Here is a 23,078-nt window from a genome sequence, read left to right on the forward strand (position 1 = left end):
CACAGCCTTAACTGGGGAAAGGATGATGATTAGAATGCAACATCATGGGCTAACAGCAATCATTTTGACCCTGGCATGAGAATACCACATAACAACAATTACATTGTATTTGGAGAGGACAAACAAACATTTGTCAGTTCAATACTTTACACAACTGTGATACAACCCATGGTTGTGCTCTCTTTTCTGCTTATAGGATCTCGGTTAGAGAGGATATCTTCTGGTAAATTTCTCACTTCTGGGATATGAGTCAGCTAAGTCAATAGTTTATGCGATGGGAAAAGACTGTATTCTTGCATGTTTGTTAATTTGTGCTCCGCTACATCTGTTGCCAGAACATGACAGAATGTGGTGGCCAGGTAACACACCTTTCCTTATGAAAGCATGTTAGAGCAAGAGAGACGGTGAGAAGCTTCCAAATAATTCATTTGGAATGCACTGTGGTCCACTGACCACGGCCGCTCGTTCACTACCCATCCACAGTGTGTGAAGGAGGCATCTGCTGTCACCACTATGCTTCATGTCTAATGATTTGAATTTCTGTAAATCAGTTTTTGTGTTTGGATATATGCATTCAGACATCTAGACAAAAATGTTATTGGCACTAAAAATATTTGCTGTAAAACCAGCATTGTATCTCTGCCAGGAGAACTAGTCTGATCTCCTGTTTCTCCAGCAGGGGGGATTTCCTCTTTTTAAATGACACCTGTGCCGTCCCTGCCACTGAGGGGATCACACGGCTGAAATATGAGAGAGATGCAGCATACTGTAGTACATCACAGAGGTCTACTACCTGTGTGATTTAAGGTGGTGGCATCCAGTATGTGAGCAATGGCACTTGCTGATAAATGGTGTAATTTATACAGATTATGAGATGGGCCTGAGTGTAGATGCCTAAAAGTGCCCCTGTCCTATGTAATCATAAAGGCGTAATAATGACTTCTATGTTGTATAGCCTTCAATATGAAGATGTTATTCAGAAGGATTTTTGACTCCAGATCTGGTAAAGGTAGAGGACACAGGATTTGTCATTGGTGATTGCAAACACAGAGCATTCAAAGTTGGCCCCTCCTCCCCGGCTCAACTAGCAAAAGAAAGAGAGAGTAGCGGCCAAGTGAGCTAGAGAGTGAATGAAGAGAGCAAGCGGCACTGGCAAGAACAAAACTGTGAATCAGATAAATAAAAAATAATTTTCTGATTGTTTCATGGCAGTTACGTTCTAAAGCACAAATAAACACGCCCACACCTAGTGGGTCAGAAGTGACTATTGAGAGGGATTATTTTTGTTTGAGTCATTGTCTTTAAGGAAAATCCTGCATAGTATGCCTTTAAATAATGTTTGGTCAGAAACTTTTTTTCATTCAAGAGCAGTAAGCTTGTAAACTTTTGTTATAACTTATTGACTGGACCACTTAATGACTGAACAACTTATTTATTGGATAGCATTTTGAATGGACGTAAGGTTAACTTTTAGGATAGAATAGTGATTACAATTGATATTTTCTGTCAGTTAATTTTGTTATGTTGGTATAGAGTTTACCAGCATGAGTAACTGCTGGCTATCAGGGATAACACATCAACATATCCTCAAATTCAAAAGATTCTGTTCTTTGTGGTAATATTCTTACAGCTGGTTCAGATTTTTTTTTGCCTTAATAAACTAAGTTATAGCTCAGTAAAAATGCACCAACACTTTCCCATTGTTCTTGCTCCAGTTATTTAGTGCATCCCCGGTATCAGATTTTGTGAGAGATCTGAGAGTTTATGGACGGATTCTACTGTGTTCCTCTGTGTTTTCTATGGCATCGCTGACTTCCAGGCTTAACCATTGTGAATGCATGTTTGTGGTAGTCAGGTGGGCAACCATGGGTAACTAGAAAGGGCTCAGAGGCTTACTTGCAAAGCCTGCCTCTGTGTGGACTGGGAGTTACAACTACCTAATGATAGGGATTCATTTTTACCAGTCAGCCTGGAAGAGGAGCCCCGGGGCTTTCATATTTATGTTGGACGTTGTACATATAGAATACAACTCTCGAATCCACAAGACACGATGATGGTGGTTATTGTGGGTCATTATACATAAGCCATCTGTCACAGTGGCCGAGCACTGTCTTTCCTACTCCCTCCCCCATTAAAGATGATAGTTATATTAAACAGGTTCTGGATTACAATGGCCATTCAGGGCTTGGTGTTCCTCTCCTGTGACCGACCTTTGGTACAGGTCAGCTAGAAACATAATGTACAGTAGCATGTCTGGAGTGCAGCAGCTAAGCTCATTGCTCTGGCTCTGAGTGTGTGGGCACAGTAATTTATCTGTCCAGCTGAGTGGCTGACAAGTTACAAAGACCTTCTTCAGAAGCGTGGGTTTGCCTACTACTACTGGTCTTGGGTGGGGGGGAGGCAAATAGTTAGCCTGCATGGCTCCAGAGTCTCCATCTGATTAAATCCTGGGCCAAGGAAGGCTTAACTGCATCCTTGGGGGCACCTAAGGATGGGTTTAGCTTGCTGACAAAGTCAGGAAAAACAGGAATAATTGTAACTGAGAAAGGAAAATGTTGATGTCCTCTAGCCAAATGTAGAAGTGAACTGGTGGAGCAGCCACCCAGGCCACATAAAATCATATGAAGGCAAGAGGATGTACTGTAGGCTGTCGTGATTAATACCTTCAGCCTTGGGTTGACACCTGTAACAGCACTGAAGCAACATGATAAGTTGAATAGGCCACTGAGATGATATTTGAGATTCAGGTGGATTTCCCAATGCCATCCAGAGGGCAATAAAATTTGTGTGGCGTGTGCCTTTGTTTAGGAGAGGAAAGACAAGCAAGGATTTATTTGCTACAGAACCTCTGTGCACCACTACAGACAGCTGCGGCCCTGAAACATGGCCATTTTGACAGAAACCAGTGGGCGTGTCAACACAACTGGATGTGTTGATAGAAATGAGCATGTTGACAGATTGGCTCAGATTGGCTGTCTGGGTTTAGGCAAGGGTTTGAAGGTCAGCAAGCAGCTGTGTCTGAAGACATGCCCTTGAACCATGACATGTGCTGTACATTACCATTCAATAAAACAGCAGAATTACTCACTTTTTCATTGATCAACATATGAATAAAGTCAGGATACTACACCACAGGGGCAACCAGTGTTTCATAGTTCAGTGCTTCCCATTCTTTTTGGATTGCAACTCCTTAAAACATCCATCATCATAGGTTGCATTTGTGAGATGAGTTTTGATGATTTTTTAAAATTATTATGGGTAAAATTATCCAGTAATTCACAAGAGAAGATATTAGAAGACATTTGCTGTAGCAGAGATGTGTTTTTTCTGCTTTAGCAGCCCCTCAAATTTGTCTTACGGCTCCCTTGTGGGGGTTCCGCCCCCCAGGTTGGGAGCTGTATCATTCTAGTAAAAGAAAAAAAAAATCAAGAATACAAAGAAAACTTTTTTTTATTAATGGCAGAACAAACATGCAGTAAAACATTTGGAGTATAGTTGATTCATGTGCAGTGAACAGTATGTGACAGTTCAGAATATGAGGTTTCTCTTACACGTTAAAGTTATAAAGTATTGTTGGCACACACATATTTACCAGAGGTGTCCTTTACTGAACATACAATAAATGTACTGACTGCTGCAGTTCAGCTTACATTCAAAAAACATGAAGACAGCACTTTTCCCTCCAGATGCTACAGACCAGCTACATAAAAAGAGATTGATGGATTTTACACCTACTGAAATTATAACCCATCTATTCAGTGACATTTCATTTTGGTAGAACATTGTCACTGTTTTATTTGCATTCTTCATCTTTATTAATTTGGAAAATAAAATTTTGCTGAAACGTCCATTTTAAGGATTCGGGATTGTGTGCCATATGTACAGATATATATATAATGAAAGAACTGTGGTTCAAGCCTCAAGGTCAGCATACAACCGGAGCTGATTCAAAAGCGAATATCAGGCTAAATAATGTCTGCAATAAATAACAGCTCCACATTACTGTAAAGGTGGTAATAAGTAAGATTTTACTGCCCCGTTGCACAAAATGACCATAATATATCTGCAGTGGGTTGATAGGATTATTGATCAATACCAATGAATCAACGCAAGTCACCAGGTGCTGAGATTTCCTCCCTTTTTTTGACCTGAACCTTCTTGTTCATTGGAATCTAAAAACGTTTCTTCTCTCTTACTTACTTCCAATTTCACCTGCGCCAGAATGGAGGACGGTGCTATGAGCGACCGACTGGCATCACAAGCCATTTTGTCCCATAACCAAAAAAGGGCCTTTTCATTTTGCGTTGTGTTACTGCATATTACCTACATTTCTTATGCAACTCTACTCCCAAATGGCTCAAGTGTCTCAGAAGTAATTAGGAGCTCAGAAAATGTGACTTCATGGTTTATGTCAGTGACAACTGCTGGTAGTCATTATCCTGGAGGTGTGGGTGATGGGGACTTGTGACCTGACAACGTTGGTGCTGAAAGACAATGAGAGAAGTCACAGCAACTTTTAAAGCTGTGCAAGCCTCTTATTACCTAAAGTAATCAAAGAAGTTTTTTTGGGGTCAGTTTCATAATTAAGGCACTAAATGATGTATGATAGCTGTTTTTTAAGGATGAACAAGGCAAACTCAATGTTTGATCTTCCTTTTTAATCAAAATTGTTGCTCTGTCACGTGTATTTTCCGGAGTTTGAAACTTCCATTCAGTTTCAAAAGTTCTACTGGCTCTTGCACCAAAAAATTCTAAAACCTAAATAGTAAAAAATATAAACTTTACTTTACAAACCACTTGAATTATGCATCCACTGTATCAATATGTTACTTAATGTTTAAAGAGCAATGTCCTCCATACATGGCCATCTGGAGGGAGACATGTAATTGCTCAGGTCATGGATGAGAAAACAAAGCTATAATATGCAAGATCTCCAAGTTAGTGAGCCCAGCAGGTGTCAGGAGCAAGATGTTCTGACAAATTACAAATTATCCCTTCAAAATACTAATTTGTGTGTGTAATATGCCTACATTCCCTTCATTTTATTCCACTGAATTAAGTTGAAATTTGACCCTCAGATTGCCCACATCATCCACTTTTTCTACCCCAGAAAAGCCCATTTTTCATGAACTGACATCACTGACTCAGTATGCAGTGTGTGTAGAGAATGTGTTTTGGAGAAAATGCCAAACAAATTCATATTATACAGTATACTCTAGATAAAAAAACAGTATTTATTTATCTTATCTTTCTTTGTTAATAATTAGAAACATGAAGATGTTTCTAAGGCCTGAAAAATGCACCTTTTAATGTCATTGTATAAGCCTGGCGTGTAATGTCAAGCTATAAAAAATGATAGTGTCCATCCATGGCTCATTTAGCAAATAAGATAATATCACTTCACGTACCTGCCTGACAAAGTCACAGAGCCTCCCACTAATTTTCTTTATGACTTACTTCTCTGTGCCTGAGCGATAAGCTATGATAGTCACCTAATCTTGTAATTTCTGGCAGCTGTGAAGCTATCTCATCAATTAAAAATTCCCAGTGGAGGATTGGATCCCAAAAGGAATTACTAAAAAAATATTATCCAATTATGATCTGCTTACAGCTGTGTAATTATACTTGACCACATTTCGTCCTGCTGTGTGATGAGGGGATTGCTGGAGTCCACCTCTTTTTAATTAACCTGAATGCATGTGGCTCAAAAACTTAATAGAATAGGCCGATGCACTGGTCTGAGCTCTAATTATGAATTGACTGATCCCCAGTGACATTTCTTGACTAATTACAGCCGATGTTTTTGTTGATTTCTGAAAAATATCTTTTTTTAATTTCTGTCAAGTGATTGTGAACACTTGATGTGGTCGTGTTCTTCAGTGCCTGTTTGGATTTCTTTTCATGTTTAATTTTTATTGCATTGTTATTTAAACGGGGATAGAATATGAGAAGCAACATTGCAGACTGCAGAGGCATCACAGTTTACTAGCTCTTCTGCAAATGGGTTTCAGTAAATTTCCTTTTCTGCAGAGACTCTAAACACATATATAACAAAACAAAAGTAAAAGAAGATATTTCAATCAACTGACTGTATGATTGCAGACTCTCTTAAACCTGCACTTTGTTACATTTCTGTACATTAAGAATGTTGTTGCCATATCACTGTATATAGTATATGTATCTGGAAAAATGGAGCATGCTACACACTCGACATCCAGCGTAATGGACAAGACACATGCTGATGGAATGTGGTTCAGATCCTGGGAGAATTCCTTGGTCTTTTTTCTGATTGGAGGAGAGTAAAAAAAAAAAAAACAACCTCAAGTGCATGAGAACCTTTTACTCCAAAATGGACAGAAGGCCACGTAGATTTCTGCAAGTCACAAAACAGGCTCAGCTGTGTTTTTAACGTTACTGTGTGTCCCTGTTTATTTATCTTTTCCATTTGTTTGTTTGTTTACCTAAACACGCTGCGCTCTATGTATGCTGCACGTACAGTTCCTTGCATCGCCATGCCAAGTCCCCTCTATGGACTTAAAAGCTTTTCAATGCATCTCAAAATATTTATGAATCTAAACACAGTTATTTTGCTTCAGCAACTGAGTGCCAGCGATGAATGCTGCAGGAACCAACCTATAGAGTCATATTTGCAGACCCAAGCATAAAAGTCCATTTGGGTAGCGCGAGAGACTATTGACTCGCTATTGGGAGGATGGCTAATGGCACTAAAAGAACATGTTTTTGTGCTGAGATGGATTAGGTTATCCCACCAGCACATAGTGTACTGTACCACCTATTTTGAAATCATGGGCGGGATTGTATAATCTTAAGGGACAAATAATTATTGCATGTACATGTGCACAATATGTATGTGTGTGTGTGTGTGTGTGTGTGTGTGTGTGTGCAGCCATGCATGGTTTTGCGTATTTGTACATTTTTATATTTAAGAGTGTAAGCAGCATCGCGGCCCTCAATCTATGCCTTCTTTTTCAGCTCAACCGCAAGGCATATTGCCTAAGGTCTGTTTCATATTGTGAATTAATTATTCTCTGCTGGAATTGTGTTAGAGCGTGTGTGTGTGTGTGTGTGTGTGTGTGTGTGTGTGTGTATTTTAGTGTCTGTGTGTGTACTTTGTTATTGCAAAGGAAATGACAGAGCAGAGTATTATTTCCCATCTACCACATCCAGACCTCATATTTTTGAATGCATTAACTCCATGGCTATTGCAAATGCATCTCCAATGCCAATCACATTCCTTTGAATTTGAAAGATGGGAGAGGGAGGGAGGGAGGGAGGAGGACCACGGGTGAGGATGCAAGGTGGCTACTCCTCACTCTTTGTGGCTCTGTGCTTGTTAAAAAAAAAAAAAATTAAATGCAGCTATGTGCACTGGAAAGCTTCTGCTTGCTGAATTTTAAAATACCTTTGGCACCATTGTTTTTTTTTCTCCTGTGTGTATACAAGCTGCAAGCAGTCACGCAGCTGTTTCCATGGCAATATCTATCTGTGTGAGGAATTCATTAACCCTTTCTCGCAGGAGTTCCGTGTAGAAATCCCACGTAGAATACAGATAGGAAAAGAAGAAGGGATGCTACAGTGCTATTTTTGACAAAATGATACTATTTATGAAATGCTACATATTTTTGGCATATAGTGGTGAATCCATGTTTTCTTTGGTGTTGACATTCTGGGCTTCTGTGTTATCAAGACAACTGAGTGGTGTTGCGTCAGGCTTTGACATTTTAATTTTAGGAAAACTAAAATGAGGACTCTCCGAATGCAAATTAGGACATTGCATGAGTTACCCTTTTGCCAGAGGAACAACTGAAGCCTCTACCTTGCAGCTTTAAGCCATCCTCACAGGGAGAAATAGTAAGACTGTGTTTGATAAAAGATAAATCAATGCCATGCTGAAATCCATCTCGCTGAAAGACGGCGTAATATAAAAGATAGATGGAGTATAAAAAAACGAAGAGGGATATATGACATACACATGCAGACAGCATACCTACTCACACATGCAAAGACAAACAAGCACACTTACATACACAAGCTCTCAAGAGGGAGAGAGGTAATGCTGTTACCGAGTAAAGACTTTGCTGGACAAGGTATGCATCTCAGACGCGCTGTTTTGATATTGATAAACCATTGAGAAGATTAACCTCATGCCAGACCTTTACAAACACTTAATTATTCATTTTGATTGTATCAATAAAAGGCCATGAGGGTCTGGTTAAATATGCACCACCCCAAATGTTCTATAAATGAAATGCGCTGAGAGTTGCAAAGGGACAGAATAAGGAAAGGGACAGAATTACAGATTCGTATTAGTGTTTGTCCTCCATCAATAGCTATTTAGCATCAAGTGTTGCGCCTCGCCCATGCTAATTCTGGAGCTGGCGAGCCATGTGACTGTTTGAGATGTGCACTCCTCCGGTGTAGAGGACAGATGAGCATTTCAGGTCAGTTAGTTGTGTGCTGCCTGCAGGGTGGCAAGCATTTGGTTTACTCACTTAGAAGGATGAACAGGTAGACTGTGTGTTAAACCACTGGCTGGCTGTGTGCTCTGTATTATATGTAACTGCACAAAAATACAAAGAGAGAATTATTTTACAGAGGGTGCTTTGACACATCTTGCCTCTGCTTAGTCTGATTAGTATTATTCAGGCCCCCTGAGGACAAGCACCTCATGCCATCATTATTGATCTTTTTTTTCAGATTTTCTTCAAGGGCCATGACTTTCATGTTTATGGTCAATCAGGACATGTTCATTAATTCCCAATTATGTTGGAACATTGGTATATTGCTGTGAGCGATCTAACATCAGAACTGAACAATCGAGCATGAAACCATGTAGTAAATGCTGAAGCTGAATGTCTTTCATTTTTATGATGTTATATGATGTTTAATAGTCATGAATGGATGTCAGTGGACATCATTCATGCCAATCTGAAACAGAATTTCCATCAGGCATCCAGTAGTATATATAGTAAATGGATAATGATCAGTAGCAGATATTATTCATGTGATACATCAGTCTGGCTGTTTACATGATTTTTTTTGCTCTCTGCACATACCTGAGGTGGACAAAGCAGAAGAATTAGCAAGCATTTTCCTACTTTCCTTTGTGCTTTCTGTGGTCTGAGTGTAAACAGCACTCCTCACAAGTATTTGGAACATTGTGGTGCAGTTCAGCTTCAACGAGCAACATGCTGCACTTTGATTGGGCTTTCTACGGTAGCATAGCAACAATTGCCTGGTAGCCTGCTTCGAGGTAGTCTTCAGAGCCATGTGCCGTGTGCTTTCAAAGCCTCCAATCTCATCACCGCGGTCAATGAGTGGCGTGTTGTACATTGAAGTTGAACCTTCATTTTCTCAAAGCTTGTCAGGTGCACGGCTGCACAGCGAGGAGGTGAGCTCTCGCAGCGCTGCTTTGACCCACTGTGTGTGATCATAGTGTAAGATACCACGGTGAACAGTGGATAATCATGAAGCAGAGTCATGCAGTATAGTACACCTTCAGCCTGAAACAGATTAAAGCTGATTCACCTACTGTCAAACTCCTGTTTACAGATCTTGGCACAATGCTCACATAGATCACATGTTTTAATTCCACTCTGACTTTACAGGGATTTTATAAGTCAATATTAATGAAGTCACAAGTCAGCAGGTCAGTTTGGCTCGTGTGTGGCCAGGATCATTGACAGAACTGAAAACACCTGTGGATCTTAGGACGCAGCAAGACTGGAGTGTGTGAAGGAGACTTGTGTGACTTATTGCATACGTTTTGGTTTCCCTTCTGGTATCTTTTCTCAGTTTTGATGCATTTTTTTCCCCTCTGGTTTGACCAATTTTGAAGGGGGGGCATGAACTCAAGATGTCATCTCACCTCCATCATCACAAACTACATGAAACTTAACAGTTTCACGAGTAACCTTGACTGTGTTCTCTAATCATTCAGAGCACAAAATCCCACACCACATTAATGTTAATTGAACCCCACATTAAGTCGCTGCCTTTCATAATACATACATACTCACTTATGTCCCAGATTGATGGTGAAGTTGCAAGAAGAAAGGATGAAACATGGTGAAACATCTCTAAACACCTCAGTGAAATATATCATCTATTACTTGGAGTCGATTGGGGTGTTTGACAGATATGAACAGCAAGAGGAAAAGCGAGTGACTGGAAGGCACCAATGCATTAACCATGTGATACTATTTATATCAGAGGAGCAAGGGTGACCCAGTAACTCACATGTGTTATGCAACATATGAATGGAGCAAAAAAGAGCATGGTACATGCACATCTCAGGGGCTTGGATCTCCTTGTCAGAGATGCCAATTATAGTTAATTGCACTAATCAAGGAATGCTGTGAATGGAAGCACTATTATGAGTGAGAGTGACTACAGAGGAAAGCGCAGCCTGAGCATGCCCAGAGACTGAAGGGAACCATCTAGTGTGCTGTCACACAGGTTCCAACTCCATATTACTCTCCATTATGTACTGACACTGCTCTGTCCTGGCTCTCACCAGTATAACCTATGGGAGATGGACTACCTTCAAACAATACATGTATGCACAAGCCTGTAAGCCTGTTTTTTCAGAAAATATCCAGAACACATGAGTTTTGTCTTGGCACCTATTCACGAAAAATGGGAATACGTCAAGCCAAGTGAATAATTTGCATTGAAATCACTGAATCCCATTTCAAAAAACAATCTTGCATTAGTAAGGCAAAAGCAAATCTTCATGTAGGGTTAGATACAGATACATTTAAGATCTGGGGTTGTTATAAATGCTGCTCTGCTACACTCCCACCTTTGACAACTGAACCTCTTTTGGTTGCAAATGGATCACTACAGTAGATTTACAAGGTTTACTTTTCAGAAACAAGAAAAACTGACAGAAATTAATTTAAATATGCTCAGCATATTTATTCATGTTGAAAAAAAGCATATGAATTTCAGAATTTGTGAATATAATGTTTTGCAAAATACCTGAGCTTTTTGAATGTGAAGACAATTATCAGTTTATTCAGTATTGCAGTACTGACTTGTTGGTGATTACGATCACGCTCAACAAAGACATAGCTTCTCAATAAAATGATATGATAACACTTTAACGTCACTTGGTTAACATTTATAAGAAGTATATAAACATGTCATAAATGATGTATAACACACTATAATGTACTTGCAAGCAGATATAATTGTTTACTAATGTAGTAAACTCTTCCTGTGGGCACTAATTGTCACGTGGGGGCGGAGCAGGTGAACCCAAGTGCAGACATACAGAGGCAAGGAGACAGGGACATGGTAGGGCAGGGTATTTATTAAAGCAGACCAGGGAAACTAGTATTGGTAGCTGAGAAACTGGAGCTTGGAACTTGGAGCTGAGGTAGGATGGGGCAACAGGAGCAGGTGCAGAGCGGAATCCAATGAAGCTGGGTAGAGTGAGGGACAAGGGCAGGGATGCAGGGCTGACCAGAAAAGGGACAGGAGACAAGGACTGGAGACAGAGCAGACAGGATTGCAGGGAACAGGAGGCAGGGACGGGCTAGGGAGAACAGGCAAAGAAAACTGATAAATGCAGGAGAAATGGCCTGAAGCATAGACTGGCTGAGCAGAGGCTACGATCTGGCAGTGTGGATCTGGCACGGCTGAGTACAAGTAAAGGTCTTGATTATGGAATAGGTTGCAGCTGGTGGAGCTCTGCTCTGACTCCAGCACACCTGTCTCCACTTACATAGTAACACACAAGGAGAGAGAGGGAGAGAGTCACTGGGGAAGTGGCAACAGATAGGGAGACACAGGACTGAGGCAGAAATTGTGACAGTAATCTCCCCTCAAGGGACGGCTCCCAGACATCCCTCCAGGCTGGTCAAAAGGGAGAAACGAAGAGGGTTCACAGAGCAGGGCAGGTGGAAGGGGTCTGGTGGCAAGATCCAGGGAGCACAACCGATGCGATGGATGACTTGGACACTGGAGATGAGCAGGGCAGGAGACCTCAGGTGGACGGCCCAAGGACAGAACAGGGGCAGAGCATGGACCCTCAGGCGGATGGTCCAGGGGCTGGAAACCATGACTGGAAGACAGGGTAGATGGGCAGAGTCGCTTGGGAGGTCGACCGGAAGGCAGGACAGATGGGTGGAGTTGCTCTGGAGGTAGACCAGATGCCAGGACAGATGTGCGGGAATGCTAAAGAGGTCAACCAGATGGCAGGACAGATGAGCGAGACCGCTCAGGAGCTTGACCAGACATCAGGACAGGTGGGCAGAGCCACTCTGGAGGTTGACGACGTAGGCAGGGCCACTCTAGAGGTCAACAGACATGCTCAAGGCAGAGACCTTGAGAGCCAAGGCATCAGCGAAACTACTTAGGTCAGCCAAGAGACTGGAGGTCAGTGGAGAAGGCTGACTGCTGGAGGTATGGCAGGACGTTGGCAGGTGTGGCCAACTGCTGAGGGTTTGGCGGGGTGTTGGCAGATGTGGCCGACGGCTGGAGGTCTGGCAGGGTGTCGGCAGGGGTGGCTGACGACTTGGGAACTGGAACAGGCTGAGCATTGGCAGGGGCCTGATGGCTCAGGAACTTGAACAAGCTGGGCCTCAGTAGTGGCACTGGGCAATGGAGGAGCTGGGCAACAGAGAAAACCGACAGCCTTGGGACCACACTTTCTTCTGGAGGGTCCCAAACGAGGGTACCCAGGGAAAATGGCAAGGTGAGATCCATAGAAGGGGGACTGCTGGGGGTCTTCAGGGGCAGGAACAGGGAGGAGGCTAGTCGACTCGGGGGCTGAGGTAGACTGGAGGCTAGCAGACTTGTAGACAGACTGGTGACAAGCAGGCCCAAAGCTAGCAGACTGGGAGACAGGCTGATGGCTAGCATGTCCAAAGCTAGCAGGCTGAGAAAAAGGCTGATGGCTAGCAAGTCAGATACCCCCTAGATGGTGGCTTTGGCTGGTAGCTGGGAACCTGGGGCTGAGGCAGGCTGGGGCAACGGGAGCAGAATCAGTGGAAGCTGGGTATGGGTCCAGGGCAGGGAAGCAGGGCTGACAAGACTGCAGGGAACAGGAGACAAGGACAGGCTAGGGAAAAGAGGCAACAACAAGAAAACTGATAAATGCAGGAGAAATGGCTTGAAGCATAGACTGGCTGAGTAGAGGCTACAATCTGGCAGGGCTGAGTATACGTAGAGGTCTTGATTATGGAACAGGTTGCAGCTGGTGGGGCTCTGCTCTGACTCCAGCACACCTGTCTCCACTCACACAATCACACACACAGGGGGTGAGAGGAGAGAGCCACTGGGGACATGGCAACAGATAGGGAGACACAGGACTGAGGCAGGAATAGTGACACTAATATGTTGAGGTAAAACACAGCTAATAATATAAAATATGTCCTCATGCGAGAAGTTACAATTGTTGACAAATACTGTACATTAATAAACACTTTAATATACTGTGTTATAAACTATTCATTGCATGCCTTATAAATCTATGGTATATATGACTAATGTATTCCAATATTTAATGATTCACTGTTTCTAAGTATCTTTTAAACCACTCTAAATTGTCTCTGACCACAAAAGATGATTTCTTTAGTGGTCAAAGATAAATAAACTTTCAGACAAAGTTTTCGACAAGGATACCGTACTCTCTCTGAACCCCCCTTTTACACTTTGCTGCAGAGAAAACCTCTTTGCATTGGCTGATTGTGGTTGTAACAAACCGGATTTTAACTATCACTCAGGAAGTAGACCATTCAGTGAAGGTATTATTTGAATATCAGATAAAGTATTTGGAACAAACTTTAAAGTGCTTCACTGATTTAGTTTGACAAAAAATAAACAAACAAAATAAATAAATAAACAAATAAATATATAATCTTAACTCAAAGTCCATTAACTAGCTTTCTTAACTATTCTTTCCAATGTCACAAATGAATTTTCACACACAGTTTACTGATTGAGTTTATACTTTGCAACAGATTAACAGTCATTGGTCTAGTTTAGCATCATTCAGGAGGAGCTGAGCAAGCCAGGCTAAGTCTTGAAGATCATGTTATGTTAATTGCCCACCCTTCAGTGCCAGGTCATGGTCAATCATGGCGTTGCCCTTTGATGTACAATATGTAGCTGGAATGGCACTCTATTTATAATTTCCACATTATGTCAGTCGTACGATTGAGGTATTGAAGTCAGTCCACTTATTAAGAGCATGAACCACGTCTCTCCCAAAGCTAGAGCACAAAACAAACACACAATTAATTTACTTTTTACATTAAAGGATGACATTATTGTCCAAAATCCACCCAAACTGTAATTTTTCCTTCTTTGCCAATTCATATCATTTGTGTTCAATGCTGTGACATCACCTATGGGTGGGACAATTTTTTTAAAAAATCCTTATTTCTGTGTATGGAGCACAGCAGAGAAAATTCAGTAATAGCAACAGATGCCTGTTGGGTATAACATGTTTCAAAACTAAAAAGAAAAAAAAAACTATGAAAGGCTATATAGACTGATTGACTCGGTTATTTGTCACAGTGCTTGTGGCCCTGACAATGATGGTGAGGAGGATGATGGTGAGGAGGAGGACTGTGATGATGAAGCAAAAGTAGAGTGATATCCCTGCCACGCCACATTTCTTCCACATGTATTATAGTAAATGGCGTTTTCCCCCCGTTTAACATAACAGAAATGGCTCCATGGTACATCAGTTGCTGTCTGCTTTTGTCCCACTGACACCACGGTGGTGACAGCATCGGGTCTACTCCTTTAAATGAGCCTTTGCGCATAGCCTTCGAATCACCACAACTGCATCAGTGCTGGCTGGGTTGCTTAGCAACTGGACAGCACAGCGATCCCTGAAGAAAACCTCCTCCTCTGTATAAAACACAAGCTCGTGTGATTCTTGAATTGTGATGTGCGCGTGTTAGCGATTTCCAGTAAGGATGTTTCAAACACAAAAGCGAGTCCCTGTTTGAGAAGAGGAATTAAATAAAAGAAAGAAAAAAAGATTGTGCGTGTTCTTGTGTGCGCGCATGTGTGACTATATGTTGAAATGTGTGTGGGTGCGTGCGTTTTTCTCTCTCTCACTCTGTGTGTGTGTGTGTGTGTGTGTGTTTCAAAATTGTGGCAAAGTGGAAGAAATGCATGAAAACGCACCGGCACACACTCACAGCATCCTAATAGGTTTCAGAGAGAATAGACAGACAATTCAGCGCATGAACAGGCTGTCGCTAAGGAATTCACCTTAGGTGTCCCCCCCTTCTCCCCCTCCCCCCAGCAATAGGACATTATTTTAATTTCAACTAAGAACTTTAAAAATTTGAAAGGAAACAAGAGACAAGCTTCGCTCATCATGTCTCTTTGGACTGTTGAATCTCTGTCATCTGAGCAGTGTTTCGAGGAGAAGAGGAGCGGACCTTATTAACGTGTTCAAACGCCATTTAACGTTGGACAGCGGAGGCAAGTGGACTTTTCAAATAGGTTTGCATCTTTGATATGAAATCCGGCGTTGTGATAGCTACATGCATTGGCGTATCAGGGGCCATCCATATTTCTCGGCATCTATTTTTTTTCACCAGAGGAGTGATATAGCCTGCTCTGACGTCTGCATCAGATATTACCCAGTGCTTTTTCAATGTGCATTTTCCCCTCAGTGACTTTGCGCTGATCTACATCATCAGCAGCAGCAACGGGAGGAAAAAAAAAGGGAATGAAGATTTCATTTTTCTTTTTTTTTTAAACCCACCGCTCCCTTCAGCCGACCAGCGTTCCCAGCTCAAACAAATAGGCCTATCTTTTAACAACAGCACGTTGTGGAATAGTCTGGCGCCAGAGCATCGCTGGAACCATGCCTCTTCTGCAGATTTGGACTGGGAAATTTCATCCACCAATTTGATCATCAAGAGGTTGCTGCTCAGTCATTCATGCCAGTGTTTGTTTTTTTAAGGGGAAGAATACTTGTCATCACTTTTAAAAGTATTGTGTATGCTGTTTTTTTGAGCAAGATGTCTGATCTTCTGGTGTTGGTCGAGGGGCTCTGTGACCTGCACGGATTTCCATAGCTTGGGAAAACAGCGGGGGCCAATTACGAGATTTTTAAAAATCGAGAAGCCTACTTTAATGAAGACGTCGCATGCGTAGATGTAGGCTAGTTTATTCGACATTTTTAAAAGGCAGTTCTTTTTGGATTGCCAGTTTTTACTTTGTGCTTTTTCGGGAGGACCACTGGACTGGTTGGATTATAGAAACTATAAATAAGGATTTGTGGAGATGTTGGGTCGTCAAGAAGATAAATTATGTGGAATTTTCTCTGCTCTGGCGGCTTTGTCCTTTGCATGCTTTGTTCAAAGGTAAGGAAACGTCGCTTGGAAAAACCTTTCACACCAATAGACGTGATTACCGGTCAATAAAAGGCTGAGATGTGGCAAATCGCATTAACGGGGGTACCCAGGCCTACTTATTAGGGGCATTGCTGCCGATATATGCTCTATTAGACGGAGCTGTGGCGCGCGCGAGCGTAAAAACATGCGCGTGCACAATATCAAGCCTATTGTGAAACGTAACCTACTCCCGATATCAAAATGGGGATATACATATGTGTGTGTTGGATAGGGCGACTTTCAGTGTGATCCTACTTAAAATGACAGCCCTCAGTAGGCTCCATGTCGGCTCAGCTGATGATTAGATGATAGGATCAATCAGCCGACGATCGATTGATTACGCTATGGTTCATGTATGAGTCTACAGTGCCAGAGCCACTTGGCCTGCAAGCCTACTTTTTTTTTTTTTTCCATCTCAATACATAAGCTATTCCTGTAATCATCTTAATTGCCCCTTTTATTGACCGGAACCAAATCAGTCAAGATCGAAAAATAATCTCAGCAGGTCATCAGCTGCTGATGCGCTCAAGATAGGAGGCAGTGTATAAGATTTCAATTAATAGCTTCTCCTCTATAGGCTGTATAATGTTTACAGTATGAATCACTGCACAAAACCATCACAGACACAATCTCCTGATCAATTCCTTTGCTGTTTCGTTGTTAAAGGCACTGATATATCCCTTGTGGCCTGCTCCTTTTCCTTGTCTGCAGTAACCCACAGCCTTACTTATGAGATGTAGGTGCTCGAGGAGGACAGGCTCGCACTTTTTGACATTTTGACTCCATTATAATAACCCTGAATAACAAAGGAAAGGTGCGTAATTTTGTAGCTACAGTATGCGTTTCAGATGTCATTCATATTCCCTCATAATGATGCTCTCAGGTGTCAAACCCACAAGTCCGGTAGCTGGCCAGCTTGATGAACAGCTGCACTGCCTATGAGCTAATTGAACAGTGCTTCCCTGACTGAGCCAGGGGCTAGTGCTCCTAGGGGAGCAATTTTAACCCACTTCCTCTCCTCATTCTCCCTACGTTTCATTCCACACCCTCCCCCTGTAACAACCAACCTCAGCTGGAGTGCTGGTCTAGGCCAGGTGATGCAGGTCATGGCACCAATGTTATAGGTGTCAGTCAGACTAGTGCAGACTATACATTCCTCCTGGGGATAGTCTGTCTTCAGGCTCAGACAGAGGAGGCCTGTGCCTCTGACAGCATCATCCTGAGCTTATTTAAATACATCTCTATGAATAAGACTGGGCATAGGTGAGCCAAAGAAACTATGACACTGTCAGTTTTAATGCCTCTGTTTTGGAGGGCTGACATGAATAAAATGCTCGACAGATGCATCATTATCATCATCACACTTCCTCAACTGTTTAGATGAAAATACTGTAGGTTGAGGGGAAAATTCATACACAAGGCACATTTTGAACCTTCTACAATACTCCATAAGAGATCGACAACACAACAGTATGCTGAGCATGCTTTTAATACTATGTAGAATGTCAGGACAATATATCTGACTGTCAGCTCTGATAACTGACTACAACACACAAAAAATGTCAGTAACAGCTGCTAGCTGTGACTTAAATCTTTGCAATATGAATGTCTAGTTTTAATTTAAATTTAAATGTGATGACAGCCAAGAATGTGAAAATGTAGCTGACTAATATTAAGAATGAACCAAACAAAATTTGATGAAATATATTAATATTTACTTCAGAAGGAGCAGGGTTCTTAATTTATTTCCCCCTTGTCAAAGTTTCCACGTTGATGTAAAGATGGTGTGCATGTCATTAATGCTGAGAACAGAGAGTATGTACAGTCATTCTCAGGCTTCATTTTACAGTAGGTGCGCTGTAGAGAAACAAAATATCCCTGACAAAAGTATCAGACAGTGTTTTTGCTGCTCCCCACCCCTACCCCTCTCTCTCTTACATTTGTGGTTTCTGCCCTCAGCTCCTCCACTGGAAGCACTGGAATGTCTGTGGCCAAGACCACCGTGGACAAGTTGCTGAAGGGATATGACATCCGTTTAAGACCTGATTTTGGAGGTACGTGTTGTGGAGCCATCTGTTTTTAGGGGCTCAAGCTCTGCTGTCGAGGGTATTGACAAGTCAAACTTTGTACACAAGGATATTTCCAAGTCATTCTTCTGAAATCTGTTGAAGAGTTGGCTTGTGGCGAAATATAGGGAACAGCTTTGAAGTGACTACCGTGTCATTACTATGCATCTATTCACATATCGAAGATGGCTGCTCCTGGACAAATAGGGGACACATGGAGAAGAGCAGTCAAACGTGTTTTTTTTTTGTTTTTTGTCTTTTAAATCAGGGATATCAAATGTATTGATTTTTAATATATTACTGATTAGAGATGTTTTATGGCCTCTCTATATCACAGTATATAGCAGTGTTGCTGGGTGTTTGATTTGCAGATCAGGGAAACACTTTTGGCCCATTAACTTTTATCGGAAATTGTGCATCTTTTACATCCGCTCATTAGAATAATGGTTATTTTGATAATTGCAGAAAAAGAAGGCGTGGGGGGCAAGTCATTAGAGTATGTCATTTGGGTTGATTGTTTTACGAAACTATTTAACCACAATAGACGTTAAGAAGTATAAAAATAGTCAGATATTGGGATTGCATGCTAGGCTTTTGCTAATGGTTTAGCTAGTTACTGGTGTACTTTAACATAAAATGAAAAGTTAAGAGAAATTTGGGGAGAAAAAACAGATTTTGCAGATTAAGTGTGGTACCTGTTCCTACAGTGTATGAAAGGATGGGATGAATTTAAAGAGGTTTTCATTGTCTTGACATTAGTATCTAGGGCCTGGCCTGTGTAACTGATGACGTCATAACTCAGCACCGACTGGCAGTCATAATGATGGCTCTAATGTCAAAACCTATACAGAATTTATGATTTTACCCATTCATTTTAGCACCAGCTTCATTTTTCCTGCTGTACACATGTATTCAAAAACTTTCGTGTTCAGAAAAGCCTATGACCACTTATTGCAGTTCCTGCCTGAAAAACAAAGAGCAAAGGAGGCTTTTCATTACCAGGACATGTTAATGGAGTGTGATGTTAATTTAACGAGTGCCGGGACACACAATAGTCTGTTGCCACTTAAATTTGTCCCAGCTCCAGTGTTGCACAGCCAAAAATCTACAGTATCTGACAACATATCAACATGCTGAAAAACTCCATGCTTATAAAATGAACGATCATCTCATGTTTAGTCACAATCACTTTAAATCTCCAATATTAGTTTATCAGCTCTTCTGTTTATCAATTGTGGTCAGATCACAAGTCTGTCCACAAAAAAACGACATTCATATCACTACTTTGTGCTTCCAAGTATAAGATTGAGTGCAAGGATGGATTGTGTGTACAATTTAATAAAGTCAGAAATGATAAATGTGATATTCAACTTATTTTAAAAAATGAACTTTAATGAAAGGTAGGTAGACAGAAAGGGCCTCATGCAAGAGCCACTTGTAGGAATAGATTTATTCTTAAGATGCACATACGAGTGATTTAAGAACATTTATGGCATTCATCAATTTTCTCTTAGGAACGAACAAAATTTACGAGTGGTCCAGACCTGTCGTACGTGTCATGAATAGATCGTCTCTGCCTTTCTTCACAGGGAGAAACACTTGTTTGACTTACAGTTATAATGCCCTTATCTGGATTAATTTGAAGTTTAAATATGACACTGAAATTAACAAAAACTAATGTTTACCATATTTTCATTATCATGGCTGCCAATTTACTAAAAGGGTTTTTAGATTTTATGATTTTTATGGCCATATTTTGGCACAGCAACTTCTGCATTTCAGTAATTGTTGGAAACTTCTCTCACTCTGACAGCTGCCTCTGTGTCTCTCTGCAGCTTTCTGTCCAGAATCATCTTGTGCTGTAGCTGACAGTGTGACATCACCCATAGACCATAATATTCTCTCCTCTAATATCTCTGTGACTGTCACATACCTTGACCGCCTCCCACCATGGTGCGCTTTCCTTTAGAAAGATGTTTTTTAGCATCTAAATTCATGTCAAAGCATTCCCTCTTCATTTTTGTCAAAGTACATCACTGCTCTGATGACACATCATCGGCAGCTGGATTCATGTTTTCTAATTGTTTTGGGTCCCCTACACTCCTAATTTTGTTACGTGTTTGTCTTCTTAGTTCTGAAAGCAGGACTTGATGCTACGCTGGGTTTTTACTCTTTTGGAACTTTTGTGAATGAAACTCACCCACAAACAGAGTGGAACGTGGAGCCTTATATGGCAATTTTAAGGGCATGGATTATGCTAATGACCATATTTCACAAATGCGCAACTCCTCATGAACAGGTGACATTCATCAGGCTGAAACAAGCGATTTATGACAAATTCAGGCAGTTAAAAGAGTTTGTTGAATCCAACTTGGAACACTCATACGAGCAAATCTCACAGAGAAAAGTAAGAGAGTTTTAGGATAAAAAAACGCAAATGTTCTTGCATGAGGCCCAATGTGTCATGACTCACCTACAGAATATCTGAATATGCTTTTCAGCAAGGTTAAGTGTAAAAAGGCAAGACTACATTAAACAAAGTCATGTTATCCTAATGATTACACAATACATGATGATGCTCATTGCCTCAAGAACTTAACATATCCTAACTCACTGTGGCAGTTTGGCTGTTTTTTCTCTGTAATGCTTATATGGTTAGAATATTGAATTAGTTTCAATATAATTCTACATGTAGCAGTACATGCATTTATATTCTGCAGACCTAATTTGGCTGCTTATTATTATATTTATTGGATAAAACCTAAATTGTGCTCATTATTTACCAGTATCTTTTTTTAAAAAGGCTGCAGGCAGCAGCCTGTCAGTCCTACAACAACGCCACGCTTGATGAGAATGAAAGCAAGCAGTGAAAACATATAGCAGGTGCGCCTCCTCATATAACCTTTCCCCTGGTTGGGTGCTCTGCCAAAAACAGATGCTCTGATGAAGGCTTTTGTGCCAAAATATGTTAGCCTGATGTTAGCCATTGTAAAAATATGTTATAGTTGAGGTTGCGTCTTCGTTCTGTGTTTTGGAGTGCTGCCATTCCAGAGTTGTTATCATAGATTCAGTGGAAGAAAATGAGATTAAGCAGCAAAGGAATTCGCTTTGTCTCTGACTGTTGAAACAAGCATATGAAGCTCAACAGCAGTAATGAACATTTCACATTTTAAGATTTTTCACTTTCAGTTGGGTTACATCAAACAGTGTTTCAAAGTTAGTGTTTCTATAACACATGTTACTCTGCCCCATTAATGTAGCTAGTTGGTGCTACCGAATGCCAACTCTGTGTGTTCGGCATTTCAAATAGTGCCTTCAGTCTGCAGCAACTTCAACTAATCTAAATGACAGTTTTTCCATCTTTCGCGTCATCCTCACCAGCAACAGTGTTGTAACTCACCATTTCTACAAGTCAAAGGAACAACTGAATTTTGCAGGGAACCTCTCAAATTTTGAGGCACATTTTTGTTGACACAGCAGTTAGAATGTCAAAGAATGCGGGAGGTCAGATTCACATCTAGTTGACTAAAAAACAGCCAGCAGATATGAAAAAATACATCACTTTGCTATAAAATCACACATAAAAATGTATACATGCAAGCAACAATTCAAAACACTTATCTTGTCCACAAAGAACAATCAAACAATGCAATAATTATGAGTATAAGAAAGGCAAATTTGCATTAATCGCCTCTTATCTGCAACAGAAGAAGAAAAGGAATCATATTTTGACTTCTCAGCCTAAATGTTAGGAAATGAACGAGGAATTGTTTTGATTTATGGTACTAGATTGAATTCTTTTTGTATTATACTTCTTTATTGGCACGTTTAAACAATTTTAGAGTTACGTTGACTTGAGGATGATTTCAACAAACATATCTACTTTGGTGTTTGCTTAAAGGTTTGTTGGTTATAGCCTGCTATTGTCTAGCAGCCTGCACGCACTGGAGCAGGTAGAGCAAGTTTTAAAGAGTGAGTATCCCAGGCAGAGAGTAGCTGTGCTTTACCCTCAGGCCAGGGAGCTGTAGTCCATCATGTCTTGATATTTCCAACATCAGTCAGCTACTTCTGTCATGACACAACTGCAGACGACCTTCAGCTCTTGGAGATTGAACAAAGAGTTTTCATTTGGCACAATGCTGGACTCTGACTGTGGCTCCTAACAAACAACCAAGAATTGAAATAAAAACTAGCTTAGAGGTGTACATTGATGGAAAAAGGCTGCGGTTTGAATACTCAGAAAGAGGTTGCCAAGAGTGATGCCGTAGGATTGTACGGAGTGTGTGCTTGCTGTACAGTACCTCCAGAATATCCAGATGAAAAGCCCACTTTGCAGTCACTCCATTCAGACCCTGCCCTCTTCTCCCCATTGATCTGGGAGCCAAACTGGAGTTCAAGAAACAAAGTTCCAACATGGTCAATAAATCCCAATTGGCAGGCTTTAGAACCTCTTTTCACTTGCTTTCTCAGCTATCCCATTATTCAGGATTTTGCAGTGCAATTGCAATTATAGTTTTTATTGTTATTGTGTAAAAACCATACCGATTGTTTTTGTGACTAATGCATTAGTCACAAATGGTGCACCTCTTTCTTTCTTTTTTTTGTTTTAGGTTCAGCA

General features: G+C 41.1%; 1 protein-coding gene across 3 annotated transcripts in view; it reads left to right on the plus strand.

Moving 5' to 3' along the window:
• gabrb4 (gamma-aminobutyric acid type A receptor subunit beta4) overlaps positions 1-23,078 on the plus strand; it is an 84,350-nt gene that overhangs the window by 16,544 nt on the left and 44,728 nt on the right. For 2 of the 3 annotated variants that reach the window (XM_044371077.1, XM_044371078.1), the window contains one exon: positions 18,354-18,448. In XM_044371077.1, coding sequence (XP_044227012.1) covers positions 18,376-18,448 — 73 coding nt within the window. In that variant the 5' untranslated portion in view covers positions 18,354-18,375. Of the gene's footprint in view, positions 1-15,252; positions 16,365-18,353; positions 18,449-23,078 lie in introns of those variants that run through there. The other variant, XM_044371076.1, reaches the window with a different exon arrangement.

This window comes from Thunnus albacares, chromosome 13, assembly GCF_914725855.1.
Source record: "Thunnus albacares chromosome 13, fThuAlb1.1, whole genome shotgun sequence".
Lineage (NCBI taxonomy): Eukaryota > Metazoa > Chordata > Actinopteri > Scombriformes > Scombridae > Thunnus > Thunnus albacares.